Source organism: Gorilla gorilla, chromosome 16 (genome assembly GCF_029281585.2).
Source record: "Gorilla gorilla gorilla isolate KB3781 chromosome 16, NHGRI_mGorGor1-v2.1_pri, whole genome shotgun sequence".
Taxonomy (NCBI): domain Eukaryota; kingdom Metazoa; phylum Chordata; class Mammalia; order Primates; family Hominidae; genus Gorilla; species Gorilla gorilla.
This window is the reverse complement of record NC_073240.2, coordinates 33203132-33221983: the sequence shown is the minus strand read 5'-3', so window position 1 is coordinate 33221983 and position 18852 is coordinate 33203132. Positions and strand designations below refer to the sequence as shown.

Here is an 18852-nt window from a genome sequence, read left to right as displayed (position 1 = left end):
CTTATCTTTCGACTTTCAGGAAATTTTATTTGGACTGTCATAACTTGAAGTTTTGTTTTGGTTATTTATTGTTGCTTAACCAATTATCCCAAAACTTAATGGCCTAAAACTACACATCTGTCTATCTGTCACTACTGTATGGATTACCTGGGGCTAGCTGGACAGTTTTTCTGCTGGTCTCATTTGGCAGCTCTCACTGTGTGGTTAAACAGTGTCAGGGACTGGTCATGTGGATGCTCAGCTGCAGTGGAATGTCTGAGACGGCTTCTGCACCCACAGGTCTGCTGCCTTGGTAATTCTTGATGTGGCCTTTCTCTCTGCATAGCATCTCATCCTCTTGGATCTCTTCATGTGGCTTTTCTTTCTCCCAGAAGGTAGTCAATTCTTATTGTTGGCTTCCAGAAGCACAGAAATGGAGCTGCCAGGAGTTCTTAAGGCTTAGACCTGGAACAGGTCCAGTGTCATTTCTACCACATGCTATAGGTTAAAGTGAGTGTTGGGGCCAACCCAGATTGACTATGGGATGGGCCTGTCTAAGCACATGATGACAGGAGGTATGGCTCATTGGAGACCAACTCCCAAGATGAAGCATGAGTTCTAAGAACTTTTTCTTCTCTGACTATTTCTTATTCATATTGTTTTGTTTTATACATGTAATATATTCACAAGTGTCTTTATGAAGTGATTTTGATACTCTTTGTCTTCTCCCTGGCATCTCCTTGTTCTTTAATAATTTTTTTCCTTAGTTTATTTTGGTCTTATTTTTCTTTTTAAAGCCTTTCCTTAAATATTTATTCTATGTTGCTTATCATTTGTTGTCTTTTTTTTTTGAGACCCAGTTTTGCTCTTGTTGCCTAGGCTGGAGTACAGTGATGTGATCTCGGCTCACCACAACCTCTGCCTCCCAGGTTCAAGCAGTTCTCCTGCCTCAGCCTCCCAAGTAGCTGGGATTACAGGCATGTGCTACCACGCCCAGCTAATTTGTGTATTTTTAGTAGAGATGGGATTTCTCCATGTTGGTCAGTCTGGTCTGGAACTCCCAACCTCAGGTGATCCACCCACCTCGGCCTCCCAAAGTGCGGGATTACAGACATGAGCCACCGCGCCTGACCTGTAGTCTTTTTTCCATTCCTTTATTTGTTCATTCATATTTGAGAGAGGTACTAAAAGACTGGGAGCCGGGGTGTGGTGGCTCACACCTATAATCTCAGTGCTTTGGGAGACCGAAGTGGGAGGATCACTTGAGCCCAGGAGCTCAAGACTAGTTTGGGCAACATAGTGAGACCCCATCTTTACAAAAAAAAAAAAAATAGCTAGGTGTGGTGACACCCATCTGCAGTCCCAGCTACTTGGCAGGCTGAGGCAGGAGGATTGCTTGAGCCCAGGAGGTTGAGGCTGCAGTGAGCTCTGATCATGCCACTGCATTCCTGCATTCCAGCCTGGGCGAAAGAACAAGACCCTGTCTCAAAAAAAAAAAATAAATAAAAATTGATTGGGAGTTCTTTGTGGCCAAGACTTGTGAACTGATAGCTTTAAGGGGAATGTATGCTGATTCCTAATTGTTATCCTCCATCCCTCTATCTTATCTCCTGTTGCAATCTTAAATGATGGCTGGATGACTACTCCATTCCTCTGGATGTAAAATCTACATTCTCTTGCCTGAGGTAGATATGTTTGCTTGGGTTCTGTTTAAGGAGATGGGGCCAGCAGTGTGTTTCAGGGCCTGTAAAATGTGTTCTCTATCCGGGCTTTTGCTTAATCTCTGTTTTCAGTCTTGCCTATCAGTCCCATTGTCGGGGTCCTCGTGTCTGAGTCTAGAACCTTTCCAGGTTGCTGTGGGACAGATTAGCCTCCTTGTTCTCAGTATCCCCCTGACCTCCACCTTTGTTGCTTTGCTCCATGAATTAACCATTTTCCATGTACTGTCATTGTCTAATGAAGATGAATTCTCTTCTGTTGGTAACCCCATTCCTTTTTTGTAATTGTGTGCTTATACAATGTTTATTCTTCACTGTATTTCTATTGGAGCCTCAGGACAAAGAGCAGATGGTGAGAATCTGTGTTCAGTGTTCAGTTTTCCTTCTGTAAGACATGTGCAACTTGTGTTTTTCACTGAATAGATCATGGACTTAATGCATATAGAGCTACTTTGTTTTTCATGATTGTGCCTTCAATTATATGTAGAAATATAATTTGTGAATTGCCTGATGAAATTTTCCTAATTTTGAATTATCTTTGCATTCCTATAATAAACACTGTTAGAATGGCTATGGTAATTTATTTTTGCATTTTTACTTCTGTATTAAATAAGGTTATAGTTTTGTTTGTTTCCTTTAAGGCTGTTATTTCATTTCAGTATCAAGGGTATGCAGGGGAGCTGAGTTGGGAAGCTTTACATCTTTTTTCTAAGATCTAGGATGTAGATCTGGTTTACACAGTAATTTTCAACTGCGGGAGTATTTTGCCTCCTATGGGACGTTTGGAAATATCTGGAGACATTTTTGTGGTCACAACTGGTCATGGTCGGGAGGTCTCATTGGCATTCTGTGGGTAGAGGGAATGTTACTAAATGTCCGACAACACACCAGGAGAACCCTCCACAAAGAATTATCTGGCCCAATGTATCAGTATTGCTGAGGCTGACGAATTCTGGTTTAAATAAATATCCAATTTGGAGGATGAGTCTTTGTCTTTTTCCTTCTTCTGCGTATTGGTCTCCAGATTTCCCACTTCTTCAGTTAGTTTTCGTAACTGTAGGTGCTTAAAAAAAAAATGAACACTTTGGCCGGGTGCGATGGCTCATGTCTGTAATCCCAGCACTTTGGGAGGCTGAGGCGGGTGGATCACGAGGTCAGGAGATCGAGACCATCCTGGCTAACATGGTGAAACCCCGTCTCTACTAAGCCAAAATACAAAAAATTAGCCAGGCGTGGTGGCGGGCGCCTGTAGTCCCAGCTACTCGGGAGGTTGAGGCAGGAGAATGTTGTGAACCCGGGAGGCGGAGCTTGCAGTGAGCCAAGATCACGCCACTGCACTCCAGCGTGGGTGACAGAGTGAGACTCCGTCTCAAAAAAAAAAAAAAGATGAACATGTCATCCATACTTCTAATGTGTTGTAAAGATGTGTAAAGTTTTCACTTTTTGCATCATATTCACATGTGGCTATATGCCCTTTTCTCTTCAAAGTTTTCTTTCTCTTGATTACTTATCAGAGGCTTGACTGTTTTATTATCTCAGTCTTTTGAAAGAATCCTCCTTTAGTTTTATTTTTTAAATCTAGTGGTTTTTCTTTTTCCTTTTTCCTTAGGTCTTAATTATTCCCCCTTTTTGTTTGTTTTGCTTTTCCTAGTTTAGTGGATCAATGTAATTTAAATTGCTTTTTAAAGAAACGTGTAAGGGTATACATTTTCGTTGGCTGCTGTTTGACTTTGTTGCACAAGTTTTAAAATCTACTTTTTAATAGTTTGTACTTTCTAAATTATTTTATTGCATCTTTTGTTCACATTGCTCTATTAATTTTTTATTTTTATTAATTAATTAATTAATTAATTAAGATGGAGTCTTGCTCTGTAGCCCAGGCTGGAGTGCAGCGGCATGATCTTGGCTCACTGCAAGCTCCACCTCGGGGGTTCATGTCATTCTCCTGCCTCAGCCTCCCAAGTAGCTGAGACTACAGCTGCCTGCCACCACATCCGGCCTTTTTTGTATTTTTAATAGGGATGGGGTTTCACCGTGTTAGCCAGGATGGTCTCGATCTCCTGACCTCATGATCCACCCACCTTGGGCTCTCAAAGTCCTGGAATTACAGGCATGAGCCCCTGCACCCGGCCCAAAAGCTTTGTGTTTTTACAGATATTAGACATGTTTCTTGTTTAAGAAAAAAAAACTTAACGAAAACGTAGGAGAATAAGAGAAACATTTTTCCAAAAAAGAGAAATCATTGTGATGATTTTATCTTATTAGAATGTTGGATAATATAGTCTGCTTCATTAATCATCAAGCATGCTATGCATTTTCCATTTTTATAGGATCTGTATCTCAGTTAAGGTAATACTGGTAATTTTTGTACTGTAATCAAAGATGAAAAATATAGGCCAAAATCATAGACCTTGCATAGAAGCTGGATAATGAAGACAACTATGGAGAAAAACATAGATACACACACACGGACACACATATATATAAAGTATACACACATATATTTTTTAAAGGTTTAAAGCTTTTAAAGCAAAAGCCGGCCCCTCTTCTCTTCCAGAGTGGGAGGCCTCTCCGCTCTCTTAGAGTGGGTGGGGAGAGCGGTTGCCATGGGCAGCTTTCCTTGTGAGTCACAGGGCCCTCTGGACACGCTGCTGTCTGGCCACGCCCCCTTGCCCTTTCATCTTTCTCATTGACCAATGGGCTTGGAGCATTAAGGCCACGCCCCTATTCCGCATTCTACTGGGGCCCTGGTTACGCCTCCTCTGGCTCAGTCACACAGCTGTCTGGTAGGTGACTGGAAGCATTGATCGGTGCTTACTGAGATTTTGCTGCTGTGACCCCAACCCTTCCTCCCTCCCCAACCCTTCCTCCCTCCCCAACCTGCGATGGCAGAAGAAACTCAACACAACAAATTGGCTGCAGCCAAGAAAAAGGTAACAACGCACTAGGTCATAGCCCCTCAACCCAGCCACAGATCCCCTCTGATGACAAGACCCCTGCCAGAGTCTATACGACTCCTGAGGCACACTGGACTGGTCCCCCCAACCCCGGTGCCTTGGGCTACCCCCACCAAAGTTTTGTCAGTCAGCCCCACCCCTTCAGAAAGCAGCCCAGTCCTTGCCCTCGCCAATCACCCTAGGGTGACTTTGGGTGGGTGACTCCTGGGGCTTCCCGCTCCATTACTGGGCCCTCATCTCCTGCCGCCCCAAGCTTGATCTCCTTGGGCTCTTTGGGCTCTCATCTCCAAGGAGCCAGGCCCCACCCTCGCCAGTCATCCCTGGGTGACTTTGGACTGGTGACTCCTGGGACTCCCTGCTGCCAACTCTGCCCTCCCCTCCTGCTGCCTCAAGGTTGACCTCCCTGGGTTCTTTGTGCTGGCGTCTCCAAGGAGCTGGGTCCCAACCCTGTGCTTCCCTCCCCCATCGTGGAGCGGCGACTTGGACATGGTGCTGACATGGTCCCTCCCCCCGACCAGGAGGAGTGGAATGTTGTGATGTCACAGCCCACCTAGTAACTGCCGTTACTGCAAGACTGGCCTTTGACCTTACGACCCAGTCCCCTAAGCGTTCTCACCCCGTTTCTGGTTCCTCTGGTCACAGCACAAATTTCCAGCTGGAAGGGGAATGGAGACTATGGGACCTAGGAGCAAGAGGTTCCAGGCTGCCTCACTCCCTTACAGATGTTGACGGTGGGAAAAGCCTGCACTTCCCCCATGAACTCAAAACATTGACAGTATCTCTGGGTGGCAATGAGAGAATGGGTTTGATTTGGTTTTCTCCCAGGCTTCTACTTTCCAGAGAGATTTTAACATTTTTTTCTGAGTTCTCCACCTCATATTCTAATTCTCCATGGTTCTGGGACCAGACTCTCCTTCAGTCAGTGGTCTCTGAAGTGACATTTGCTCATCTTCTGTGGAATAGATCTTGGGAAACTGAACTTGACACCTTGAATCTTCCTCATATTATCTCAACCTTGGGTACTTGGAGTGCCACAGGATAAATGTGGGACATCGTTCTGAAGCGTCAGTTTCCCTTGATTCTCTTGAGATCAAGAGAAAAAACATGAATGTACTTAGGGATGACAGTCACATAGGTTTCTAAGAGTATACCAGACCTCTCTCTGAAATGAGGCTTGGGTTGTCCTCTTTCTGATGAATTCTGATTGAAGACAAAGGCTGCCTTCTGCCATGAGGACACATTGATAGAAAAGTTTGAGAGGTACTGGTGCACTTCTTCACACTAACAGACGTGTGAGGATGCACGACTAAACCACAGGGCGTACAGTTCCTGCCTACTTAATGTTTACTTTTCTACCTCTGCCTCTGGTTTTGGTCCCCGGCAGCTGCTGATTCTTGGCAAAACCTCAGAGCTTAGAGTCAGAAGACTGAGTTTCAAAGTTCCAGTATTGCCTTTTTTTTTTTTCTAGCCATGATAGCAATCCTTCTCAGTCGCTAAATGAGTGTGACAACACCTTGTACAGTTGTTGGTGTCATTAAATCAGATGATGTGTAAGTGTATTTTGTAAAAACTGTAAAGGAGGATGTGGCTGTAGGGGCTGACGGTTCTCATGAATATTACTGCTCTTCTTTCCAACAGTTAAAAGAATACTGGCAGAAAAACAGCCCTAGAGTTCCAGCAGGAACGAACAGGAACCGAAAAACAAATGGCAGTATCCCTGAGACAGCCACTTCTGGTGGTTGCCAGCCACCTGGGGATGTGAGTCTTGGCTGACCAGGCTTCTGGGGACAGGGGGCCCAAGGGGCAATAGAGGGTAATTCTTAAGATTGTGGATGGACTGCTGGGTACTGGTTAAGAATTCTGGCTTTAGCCGGGTGTGGTGGCCCACGCCTGTAATCCTAGCACATTGGGAGGCCAAGACAGGCGGATCATGAGGTCAGGAGATCGAGACCATCCTGGTTAACACGGTGAAACCCTGTCTCTACTAAAAATACAAAAACATTAGCCACGCGTGGTGGCATGTGCCTGTAGTCCCAGCTACTCAGAAGGCTGAGGCAAGAGAATGGTGTGAACCTGGGAGGTGGAGCTTGCAGTGGCCAAGATCATGCCACCGCACTCCGGCCTGGTGACAGAGCAAGACTCTGTCTCAAAAAAGAATAGGAATTCTGGGTTTGAATCCTGCCTCTCCATCTGCTCTGCTAGGGATATGATTTAGGGCAAGTTGCTTGACCTCATTGGGCCTCTGTTTTCACATCTGTATAATAGAGGTGGTATTGTTTCACTTCCATTTGTGAAGTTTAAATGAGATTTGTTATTGTTGTTTTTATGTTAATCCCTAGTACATGGCCTGCTGTAAACACTCAGGACACCCAGGATATGGTTTGATTTTCCTCATCCCCAGTCTCAAGGGGAAACCAGGACAATGGGAACAGCCACTTGCCATCAGGAGTCACTGAAGGGGCCCCAGGATGGGATGGTGGGGAGATAAGAACCATGAGAGAAGTTGGCACAAAGGAGTTACGGGACAAAAGGTCCAAGATAGGCAGAAAAGAAAATGTTGCCAGTTGATGGGGAAGAAAGGAAGTCAGAGGGCTCAGACACTGTGGGGGACAGAACATCTCCATGTGCACTCTCATCTCTTGTAGTCAGCGACAGGTTTCCACAGGGAAGGCCCTACATCATCTGCTACCCTGAAAGATCTGGAGGTAAGAGGCTCTGGGTGGAGGTGCAGTGACCCTTCGGGTCAACCCTCCAACCTCCTCCTCCAGGTGGGACTGGGTGCCCCTCTGCCAGCTGAGACAGCCCACACACCCCAGCCCTAACGATCGTTCTCTCTACCTCTCCCCCTACTCCTGCTCCACCTCCTCCTCTCTGCATGCACCTCAGAGCCCGTGCCAAGAACGAGCAGTAGTCCTGGATTCAACGTCCGTCAAAATCAGTCGGCTGAAGAAAACCATCAAATCTTTGGTAAGAGTCCGGTGGGGTCCCCTGATTCCACGCTGCCAATCCTGGGCTCCAGTTTCCCCTTGGGGCCCTGAAGAAAGGGGCTGGGGGTCCCTGGTGCCCGGGACAAATAGGGAGCTTGGGTGCCCAGGCCTCACCTGGAGGGACCCCAGAGCATGCAGCATGGCTCTTCTTTTGCTGCCCTCTTTGCCGACTCTCTCCTCTCCAGACACCCCTGCTCGAGTCCTTGCTACACACGCCCTGGGGTTGTTGCCTCCTGGGGAAGTGCTAGCCTGACTGGTTGTCAAGGGCCCCGTATTTCTGCCATGACTCAGTCCCTAATTTGCTCTTTGATTCTGGACAAGCCACCTCTCCTTTTTGGGCTCGTGTTTCCAGAGGAGGTAGTGAGTATCAAAGGTCTCTGTTAGCTCTCGAGTCTGAGATTTAAAGGCCCCCGAGAATGGAAACCTCAGGGCTAAGGGCTCCTGTCTGTCCTTTTCCATCCTATATCTGCTGTGAAGAACCGTACCTGGTCCATACGTGCTCAGTAAGTGTTTATTGAATGAACCCACTTTTCTAAATCACAAGCTGCCAGAAGGAGGGGCCTTTCTGAAACTCCATCTCTAGAGGTTTATGTTGCTGTCCTCTCAAGAGATTCCAGATTCAGACTTTGAGTTCTGTGGCTGTGGGCAAAAGCCAACAAAGACCCAAATCCTCTGTCCTTGGGAGCTTGAGGAGAGTTTACCAGTTTGTGTTCCCATTATGTCTGAGAACTTTGCCTTTAAAATCCATTCCTGGCCCCTGCCTACCGCTTCCTGGTCTGGGGAATAGAGTTGAGGGGGCCACCCTCCATCACCTTATTTGACTCTCCCCACAGAAACAACAGAAGAAGCAAGTGGAACATCAGCTGGAAGAAGTAACGTGATTTCGTTTCCTCGCGACATGACTGCTGGGTTTGGGGGGCACTCAGACATAGAGGCCCCAGTCTCGTCTCACCCACTCCCAGCCTGGGGAAGAAGCCTCACCCCTCAGATTCCACCCCATCCCCACAGGGCCCCTGATAACCTGGTCCCATGGGTGGGCCTGTCCTGGGGCATTGGTGGCATTCTGGGGGCATGTCTCTTGCTGTGCCATCTCTGCCTCCCCCTGGTATGAGCTCTGTCTTCCTCTTCCTATAGGAAAAGAAAGCAAACAACAACAGACAGAAAGCCGAAAGGGAGCTACAGGTGAGTGGAGGGTGTGCGGTTTCCTCCTGTCCTCCGGAGAAGGTTTCTTTCCTTCTCTTTCAGCACTTGCTTGGCTTTTCTCCCAAAGGGTCAAATCCAGACATCGATCATACAGAAGGAAGAACTAAATACAGACCTGTACCACATGGAACGTTCTCTCAGATACTTTGAAGGTGGGAATCTGGGCACCCTGTCATCCTTCAACCTGGCACTTTGACAGGTCTTCAGGGGGAGTCCTTTGGGCCCCATCTCAACTCTCTCATTACAGAAGAGTCCAAGGACCTGGCTGTCCGCCTGCAACATTCAATGCAGTGTGAAGGAGAGTTAGAGAGGATTCTCTCTGCTGTCATCGCCACAGAGAAGAAGGCGGCAAACCAGGTGAGTCCAGCCACCTGCCCCATCCCCTGGGAGCCTGGTTTTGCAGATGGAGGAGTGAGCCTAAAGGTCCCTTCTGCAGGGTGGCATGTCCTGCCCAGAAGGCAGCATGGCCATTTCTTGCTACTTTTTTGTATGGTTTTTAGTGGCAGCCTGGGGCCGAGTCAGCTGCTGTGGGTGAGTTGGGGGGCACTGTGCGGAGTGAGCACTGGACGCAGAGCTTGGAGGCCAAGTGCCTGCCCCGCCCTTACCTGGCTGTGGTCTTGGGCAAGTCCTAGGTGGGGTATTGGGTACTTGTACTGTGAAGGTACAGAAGAGTACCTTTAGTATGTTACCATTTCTGTAGAAAGAGGAAACGCGTGCATGTGTGTGGGTGTGTGTGTGTGTACATACTATGATAATATACATAAAACATGTCTGTAAGCGTTCATAAAAAATTCAGGAGAGAGCAACAAGATGGCTGGGAGATACTTCCCTTCTGTACCTTCTGAGTTTTGGACTATGTGAATGTATCATCCTTTCAAAAAGTGAACAAAAGATTAATTTTCCCCTTCCTATCTGTGCCCCCATCCCCAGCAAGAAAAATGGGCTTAGAGAATTGGATAGACCTGGGTGTTTATATCCCAGCTCTGCCTAAGTGAACTTAGGCAAGCACTTAACCTCAAATACTCCATGTTTTTTCATCTCCACAATAGAGGGAATCATAGTAACTGTCTCCTATGGTGGTTGCGAGGATTAAATGGGATTGTTAGCACGGTACCTGGTGAAGCATTCCACAAAGGTTCAAACAGTGGTAATAATAACAGTAATAACAATAGCAATATTATCTGATCTCTCTGGGCCTCTGTTAGCCAGCTATAAATTCAATCTCATTCCCTGTCCGTTCCAACTTTACTGTGTTCTTTTAAAAACCAGACCACGGGCTGGGAAATGCCTTGATCTTTACTGACCGAGTTGTATACTGGGCCTAGCCCTAGCCCCTTTAAGGGGCACTGTGTGGAAATGCCCAGGCTCTCCAGATTGAAACTTCTCACTCTTCACCATCCAGTTGTCCAGCCGCAGCAAAGCACGTACGGAGTGGTGGTTAGAGCAGTCTGTGCGGGAGCAGGCACTACTGAAAGTGCAGCTGACACAGGTGAGGTTTTCCGAGGGAGGGATGTGGAAGGACGATGACCCCAGGTGGCCAGGAGCAGGTGAGGACCAGTGACAGCCCTTCCTAACTTCTGTGCCCATTCTTGCAGTTGAAGAAGTCATTTGAACAAGTCCAATTAGAAAAAGATGAGTATGCTGATCGTATAAAAGGAGAGAGGGCCCTGTGGCAGCAGAGGATGAGAAAAATGTCGCAGGAGGTGAGATCTGACCCTTCAGCCCCCCCACATTAGATAGGTCCCTGGATCTTTCTGGGCATCTGTAAAATGGGAATAGTAGAGCCAGAGGTGGTCATGGGTCTGGGCTTTGTGGAGGTGGGGGCAGAGAGGGAGAGGGCAGCCTGTCCAGCCACCAGCCCCTCTCTCCAGGGCCCTTTCCCCCTGTGCTTTGGGCAGGTTTACACACTGAAGACAGAGAAGGAGCATTATACTCATCGGGTAGAGGAGCTGGAGAGGAGCTTGTCCGAACTTAAAAACCAGATGGGTAAGATGGGGCTGGCATGACCTGGGAGCAGGACTGGCATCAGAGGGCTGTGAGGGTGGCTTAGAATGCCCCAGGGAGGTGGGTGGATGGAAGGGCTTTGAGGCAGAGGGAAAGAGATCTGTGCCAGGAGACGGCGAGTCTTGTCATCTCAATGAGTCTCAGTGTGTCAGTGTCCCCATCAGCAAAGAGGGCCCGTTGTCAGCCAACCGCAGTGCTCTTTCTCTGAAAGTGCTTTGGAAGACTGGCTACCATCTGGGTGCGAGGAATCATTAGCAGTGAGGCCAAGTTTGAGGAGCCTGAGAGGAGCTGTGCGCCAAGAGGGGGGTTTTTCTTTTTCGAGAATCCAGAGGCCCTTATTATCTGCTTCCTTTCTCAGCTGAACCCTTGCCCCCAGAGCCCCCAGCAGTGCCCTCTGAGGTGGAGCTGCAGCACCTGAGGAAGGAACTAGAGAGAGTGGCAGGAGAGCTCCAGGCCCAGGTCAAAAACAATCAGCACATAAGTCTCCTGAACCGGCGACAAGAAGAGAGGATTCGGGAGCAGGAAGAGAGGCTTCGGAAGCAGGAGGAGAGGCTTCAGGAGCAGCATGAGAAGCTTCAGCAGCTGGCCAAGCCACAGAGCGTCTTTGAGGAGCCGGTGCGTTGCCCCAACTGGGGAGCCTGCCCTCCTCCCTAGCCCTCCGGGCCTTTGTTTCCCCACCTCTAAAATGGGGCAGTGTAGCCCTCACGTGAAAGGTTACTTCTAAAGGCACCTGTGAGCCAGGTGGCTGTGGGAGAGGGGGTGATTTTTCTAACCTGCCTCCAGCCTTCCCAGTGCCATGGGAGGCAGACACCAAGTTCTGGGGTCTCCAGCTGCAGTGGGTGGCTGCCGATTGCTTCTCGCTGTCCAGAACAATGAGAACAAGAGCGCACTGCAGTTGGAGCAGCAAGTAAAGGAGCTACAGGAGAAGCTTGGTGAGGTGAAGGAGACGGAAACCTCCACCCCATCCAAGAAAGGCTGGGAGGCGGGCAGCAGCCTCTTGGGAGGGGAGGTGCCAGGCCAGAGGCAGCTTCCAGCCTGGGGGCTGGTGACCACAGCACCCCCCAGGGCAGTCCTGTGACTGTTTCTTGCTTCCTGCCTCTGACTTTTAAAGGTGGGTAGCCCTGGGCTCCTCTCAGGTCTGGACATCATCATCCCAGCTAGAGGCATGGAGCCCCCAATCACAGGGGAAGAGACAGTGCTATAACAGGCTCCTTATACCAGGTGCAGTGGCTCATGCCTATAATCCCAGCACTTTGGGAGGCTGAGGCAGGAGAATCGCTTGAGGTCGGGAGTTTGAGATCAGCCTGGCCAATGTGGTAAAACCTCATCTCTGCTAAAATTAAAAAAAAAAAAAAAAAAATTAGCAGGGCATTGTGGCGCATGCCTGTAATTCCACCTACTCGGGAGGCTGAGGCATGAGAATTGCTTCAACCCAGGAGGTGGAGGTTGCAGTGAGCTGAGGTTGCACCACTGCACTCCAGCCTGGGCCACAGAGTGACACTCTTGTCTGAAAACAAAACAAAAAGACTCCTTAGATTAAAACTGGATTCCAGCCTCGGTTCCACTGGTCACCATTCAAGTACTTTGCATCTCTAAGTCTCTGTTTCTTTAACTTCAAAGGGAAGTTAGCATTTTCCTTACAGAGGTGCTGAGGATTAAATGAGAAGAGGGTATGAGATTTGAGGCTGGGGAAGGAGGCATGGGGTTCTAGGAAAGGGAGGCAGTCACTTAGGCCTGGAGTAAGGGGACAGGGGCCTGGGTAGCTGACAGAGCCCCACAGTGCCCTCGCTACCGCTACCGTATTAATGGGCCCAGAATCTGGAAACCAGCCACCACGTGCCCTCACACCCAGGGTCTTCCTGCAGGTGGAGCTGAAGAGCCAAGAGGCTCAGAGTCTGCAGCAGCAGCCAGACCATTACCTGGGTCACCTGCAGCAGTCCGTGGCCACCTATCAGCAGCAGGTGGCCGCCTATCAGCAGCTGACCTGTGAGAAGGAGGCGCTGTACAGGCAGTGACTGCAACAGACCCAGCTAATGAACCAGCTGCAGCAGCAGGAAGCTTGGGGCAAAGCAGTGGCCGAGATGGCCTGCCAAAAGTTGCAGGAGACCCATGGGAGGGAGCTGCCGAGGATGGGGCTGTGAGGGGGACGACCTGGTAAACTCCATCCCTTCTCACTCTTTCCTGGCCCCTTAGGAGCGCCTGGAAGCTGCCAGCCAGCAGAACCAGCAGCTAACAGCCCAGCTGAGCCTCATGGCTCTCCCTGGGGAAGGTACGGGAGACCGCTCAGAGGAAGAGGAGAGAGCCCCAGGAGGAAGGGGGGACTGCTAGCAGCATAGGATTGAGGAGTTGGAAGAGACCTTTAGAACAGCTGGTCATTATGCCGACCGGGTGCCTGCACTAAGTTCGGCATCAGTGTGGTGACCTCCTGTGAGCGGGGGGTCACCAAGTTGCCTAAGGATGGCTGAACTGGCCAAGGTCAGAAAGGGAGCAGGTCAGAACTCCCACATCGACCAGTAGTGGGAGTGTGCCTGGGCGGAATAGCAAGATCTTGATTCTTAAAAGTAAAAATAAAGAACAACAGCTCATTCCTCTCTGGGGAGGGGCTGGCTCAGGGTTACACAGTGAGGGTGGAGGTAGAGGTGGGCCCACAGTACCTCCCTTGTTGGGTTGTCTGAAGACCCCTCTGGCCACCCCCCCACAGGGCACGGAGGAGAACATCTGGACAGTGAGGGGGAGGAGGCACCTCAGCCCGTGCCGAGTGTCCCAGAGGACCTGGAGAACAGGGAGGCCATGGTGAGCCTGACTCCCCCTGCACCCATTTTGCCACCTTTCTCTGTGGTCCCTCCAAGACCCCTTAATGCTCTTCGTTTCCCTGCCTTCTGATTTCTCTGGACCCTCACCCCTTCCGAGAGCCAGTGGTCAGACACCATTTCACCTGTGGCCAACAGGTGCACTCTCTGAGGCCCCAAGGGAAGGGGCTGCGCTCCACCTCTCTGCCCCATTTCTTCTGTGTATGCCCCTAGAAGAATGCTCACATCTTGCCCTCAGGTGGCATTTCTCAAGTCCTCTGGAGCTAGTGCCCAGGAGAAGCAGGCACAGTTACAAGAGCAGGTGAAAGAGCAGAGGGTGTGCTGCCAGCGCCTGGCTCACCCGGTGGCCTCGGCCCAGAAGGAGCCAGAGGCAGCCAGAGGCCCTGGAGCCCCAGGGCCTGGGGGCAAGTCTGTGAGTGGGGAGAGCCACTGGGCCCTGCAGGAGGTCATGGAGAAGCTGGCCCATGCCAGGACTCACCTCCGCCTTCTCCATGACTTGAAAATGCCACCTGAGGGCAGGTCGCTGCCGAGATGTGACTGCAATATTTTGGCTCCAGGGCAGCTTTATGGACCACCTGGAGGAGAAGGCAGACCTGAGTGAGCTGGTGAAGAAAAAAGAACTTTGCTTCATCCACCACTGGCGAGAGAGATGCCATCAGTGAGTGGGAGGCCAGGGCACGGCAGGGGGAGCTGCAGGGCCGTCGAAGGGGCCCCAGCGTCTGAGCCCTGTCCTCCCGCAGGAAAATCCATCACGTTTTATCAGAACCAGGGGGCCGTGCCAAAGATGCGGCACTGGGAGGAGGACACCATCAGGCTGGAGCTCAGGGAGGAGATGAAGGTAGGGTGTGCAACATCTCTGTGGGGGTGGGGGTGGGGGTGGGGGTGGGGGTGAGGGTGGATGCAGGCAGCGGCATGGCAGCTGAGCACCCCTCCCTCCAGGTGAAGCTGCTGGAGATGCAGCAGATGGTATTGCGGCTTCCAGCAACTACAACAATGGGCACAGAAAATTCCTGGCCGCTGCCCAGAACCCTGCTGATGAGCCCGGTCCAGGAGCCCCAGCCCCCCAGGAGCTTGGGGCTGCAGACAAGCATGGTGGTGAGTAGAGCCCTCAGGCGGGGTGGGCAGGCAGGAAGAGGGGGGCTCCCACTGTGCTGAGATCCCTGCCTCCCTCTCTCCAAAGATCTTTGTGAGGTGAGCCTCACCTCCTCTGCCCAAGGAGAGGCCAGGGAGGATCCTCTCCTTGACAAGCCTACTGCACAGCCGATCGTGCAGGACCACCAGGAGCACCCAGGCTTGGGCAGCAACTGCTGTGTGCCGTTCTTTTGCTGGGCTTGGCTGCCAAGAAGAAGGAGATAAACATCACCATCATCAAAAAGCTGCTCAAGAAATTTTTAAATAGGAAACCAAGTTATGGGGTTAATCTCCTACACAATTCATTTACTTCCTTTGAATGTTAGAGTCACTCATGATTATTTGTGTTTCTAATTTATAGTTTAAGTTTATTCGTAAAAAGTTAAAAGAGAGTGGGTCTCTGTGGCTCTCACTGATGTTCACTCTGGCATCCTTTAGCATTTTTCTTTTTTAATTTCATAATTGTAGGTCATTAGCATGCATATCGAGTTTGCCCTTACGTGGTGGGAGTTCAAACACACAAAGACCCACCCTTTGCCCAAAACTGTTCTCGCTGGTTTGGAATAGGCTGCCATGCTTTTTTAATGTTATTGCAGCATGTATATTCACTACAGCATTCAGACAAAATTTGCCTATGTTCTGCTGTTGTTTGATCTAATCTTAATCACAGTGAGCTCTTCGTTAGCTCAATATGTAGTTTGCCCCCAAGTGTGCACTGTTTATTACTTTGTAATATGCCACTATGAGTACTGACATTTAGAGTTGTTTAAAGGCCAAGAACTGGAAACAGCCTTTCCTCCATTTTCTGTGTGTTGGTGATGGGAGTGAAACCTTTTGGGGGAGCTTTTTAAATCTCACAGAAGAGGAAAGTGGCCTCCTCTGGCAGGTATGTGCAGGATAGAGTGTGTTTCATCTGTTCCGGTGCCAGGAATTAGCGGTGTATTATGGTGGTGCCCTTAGGATTTGTATGTGCTCTGGGCTCATGAAGATATTGCATCATGAGCTGCAGCAGTTGCACTCTTTTTCGATGACCTAAAAAGGGCTTATTTCTGAGGAATGAAAGGTTCCCATCATTGACTGTGGATGTGGAAAACCTTTCCTAGCTTAGAGCATTTGTATCTACAATACATTTTAAAGTCAGAGTTCATGTTACCTGTTTTAATCACATGACTACATGCCCCAGTACACAAAAGGGCACTGGTTGGCATTCCTCTTGATGTATTTAGTGAAGATCATAAGAAATCCTTTACGAGCTCAAATGTCCCTGGAACAGGCATACAGGCTCTAGTCAAGAATGAATTAGAGTGAAGGAAAGCTGTGTGACACCTGGCATTCCTCTCTGTTCACGGAGATTCTTTGAGGCTTGAAGATTGATTTTACCATCTAGACCTCTTTGGCTAATACCTATTCTTCAACCACCTTGGTTACTCTGACATAGGAATTTACTTCTTTTTCTTTGAATGGAAAACACTTTAAAAAATAATAGAAACATTATTATAAACTAATATATGTGAGATACTTAGTTGAAACAAAAAGGAGTTTTAGTAGACGGTATTATACTATCTTTGAAAATCAAGGAGAAGTTTATGAAACTTAAAATGTGTACAAACTGCAGTGCAATCTACTGTTCATGAATGTCAATGTATTATATTATCAGGAAACGTGTCTATACAATCACAGAGTTATATTTTCTCACAGACTTCTTTACAAAGTGAAATATGTTTTTGTACCTCTGGGTTTCTGTTAGGGACATATTTTGTGCAATATTTATGTGATTGTGCCTATGCATGATGAATGAATGCATTTCAGTTATATATTGCCTAAATCGTAACTTGATGATGCTTGGGAAAGACTCAACAGTTAAAACTTCATGAAGTTCTAATGTCTGTGTTCCAAAACACATCACATTGTTAGGATGCAGGGAGATAGGTGTGTGTGCTCCCTGTGGTGGGGATTTCTAGTTACTAGATCATCTCCATTTTTAGCATTTGGCATCCTCATGATACTTCTATAAATATGACATTAACAGAAGAGCAACAATACGATTTTACCGATGGAATAACAGATTTGCTGGCATTCACTGAAAGGGTGCAAATATTCGGTCCTTGTGACTTCAACTGACTCTTCCAAATTTTATGAATGTATCAATGTATTAGATAAACCCAGTTTCAGAATGGTAAAGAAAAAATGTTAGACCAAATAATGCGGCTAATTAACAGTGGTACGATTTCTAGCCCGTGGGTTTAAAATGCACTTAAAGTCCTGTTCTCGCCTTTTATTTTCTGAACTTGCCGCTTTTGCATTCTTTGAGTTCAGTTTAAAGACAGTTACTTTAAGAGCATTTTAAACCCTCGGGCTAGAAATCGGACCACTGTTAATCAGCCACATTATTTGGTCTAACGTTTTTTCTTTTATCATTCTGAAACTGGGTTTATCTAATACATTGATAAATTATTTCAAAGGTACTTTTATCGTTGAAATCACTTCACTTTTACCCTGATAAATATCAGTGACTAGGAATGACCTTCGGATAGCGTTTAGCATCTGTAACCAATCTGACGATAATGTGTTCATGAGGTGCCTATGGATTAAATCACACACTGGCATATTTAAGCTGAAGGTCAGTCTGGAAAATGAATTTACTATATTGACTGAAATACCACTCTTTGTGTAGGCATTTGTCATATATTTAAGAAAACGCTAAAAAGAATGGAAATTGTATGACAATAACTTCAGTCTTTCTCCAAAGTGCATGCAGTCTTTTGCGATACCTCATTCAGCCGAGTATTTGTGCTCTTCCTCATTCAGTATAAGGCAGCTTTCAGTTTGCTTAGAAGGCAACATTGGAATGTTAGAGTTCATCAGAAACATAAATTTTAAAATGTGAGTTCCACTGAATACATTTTAATTTCTGTAGGAAGAATCAAAACACCTATTTAAAGATGGCAATATATAATACTCATTTTAAAAATATTCGATTCAACCTGATAATTTTCCAGAAATGAAAAAAAAAATCAGCTCTAAAACCAAAGCTGATTTTAGAAAATTTGAAAATGTAAATCAGCCCTATCCATAATATAGTTTCTCTAAAACTTTATCTTAAAGAGTCATTTTAAAATAATATAACTATTAAAAAATGTAACTGCTATCTTAATGTTCTGAAATAATTGAAAACATTTTAAAATATGAATACTGTAGTATAAAAGAAAGAAATGGTGGGAACGAAAAGCAGAGAAAGAAATGCCAATTCCAGTCCAAAGTTTTATTTGCCAAGTTTTCTTAGAATGAATTTTACCAGTTTATGAATTATTGTAAACAGAATGTGTCATGGAAATACTGAAAGATTTTTCCCTAGAGTGGCCTTATTGACTGCTGGTGTGATGCCACTGTAATGTAATAAATTATTAAGTTGTTTCAGTGTGTTGTTTTTGCCTTAAAATTTTATTTTGCGTTTCTTGAAAACTATAGTATTAAAGGTACTGATACTGTGCAAATGCTGGGCATGCTTGGCATGAGATAATGTGTTTCATTTTTACAAAGTTGTAATATAACTATGCAAGTGTTTCTCAAAAGAACACAAGATTTAAAAGGTTATGGGGTTAGAAAAAGTTATGGGGTGAAAAATTATGGGATAAAAAATGTAAAAACGTTGTGGCAAAAACACTTGTGGGAAAAAAGTAGAAAACAGTGTTATGAAAAGTTCCAAAAAGTTATGAAAAAGAAGTTATGGGATTTTTTTAAAAAAGTCATGGAATAAAAATAAAAATTAAAAGCAGGCCCCTGTCAGCAAAGCCTGGAGAAGTGGGGCTGGAGTCTCCACCGCCACCATGTCCCTACCACCCCTTCCCAGGCACCCCTTTACAATTAGGGTAGCAGGAGAAGACCTCTGTCTAATGGGGAAAGACAAACAGACCCTTTGCCACCTTGACCAGGGCTGAGTCCCTAAATTTCTGGATGATGATGATTGTTATTTAAGAGCCAGAGGCTGATGGAGTTGGTTTGTTTGGAGGAGGCCTGATGCCCCCTTACTCTCACCATAGCAACTTTTCCCTCAGGAGGGCTC

At 47.2% G+C, this 18852-nt stretch overlaps 1 protein-coding gene, 1 long non-coding RNA gene and 1 pseudogene across 4 annotated transcripts; 2 read left to right on the top strand and 1 right to left on the bottom strand.

Moving 5' to 3' along the window:
* Window positions 1–18852, top strand: part of LOC134757267 (uncharacterized) — a 214320-nt pseudogene that overhangs the window by 176372 nt on the left and 19096 nt on the right.
* On the top strand, window positions 3816–15211 carry LOC129527021 (golgin subfamily A member 8N). Of its 2 annotated transcripts, XM_055363220.2 has the most exons (19): window positions 3816–4630; window positions 6293–6412; window positions 7300–7359; window positions 7541–7621; window positions 8475–8513; window positions 8776–8823; window positions 8912–8996; window positions 9092–9201; window positions 10247–10333; window positions 10440–10547; window positions 10743–10830; window positions 11207–11463; window positions 11717–11796; window positions 13041–13117; window positions 13550–13641; window positions 14216–14316; window positions 14399–14496; window positions 14598–14753; window positions 14839–15211. In XM_055363220.2, exons 1-19 carry the CDS (start codon window positions 4583–4585, stop codon window positions 15012–15014), a joined length of 1911 nt encoding a protein of 636 aa, XP_055219195.2. In that variant the 5' UTR covers window positions 3816–4582; the 3' UTR covers window positions 15015–15211. The 2 variants fall into 2 exon arrangements, with proteins under 2 accessions (XP_055219195.2, XP_055219194.2); XM_055363219.2 differs by lacking the exon at window positions 11717–11796 and having other exon boundaries at window positions 3821–4630; window positions 13042–13117.
* Window positions 11828–14988, bottom strand: LOC129527024 (uncharacterized). 2 transcript variants are annotated; one of them, XR_008671857.2, is made up of 3 exons: window positions 14861–14988; window positions 14137–14233; window positions 11828–12181 (listed from the first exon to the last, which is right to left on the bottom strand). It is a non-coding gene; the product is annotated as an uncharacterized lncRNA (long non-coding RNA). The 2 variants fall into 2 exon arrangements; XR_008671858.2 differs by having other exon boundaries at window positions 11828–12178.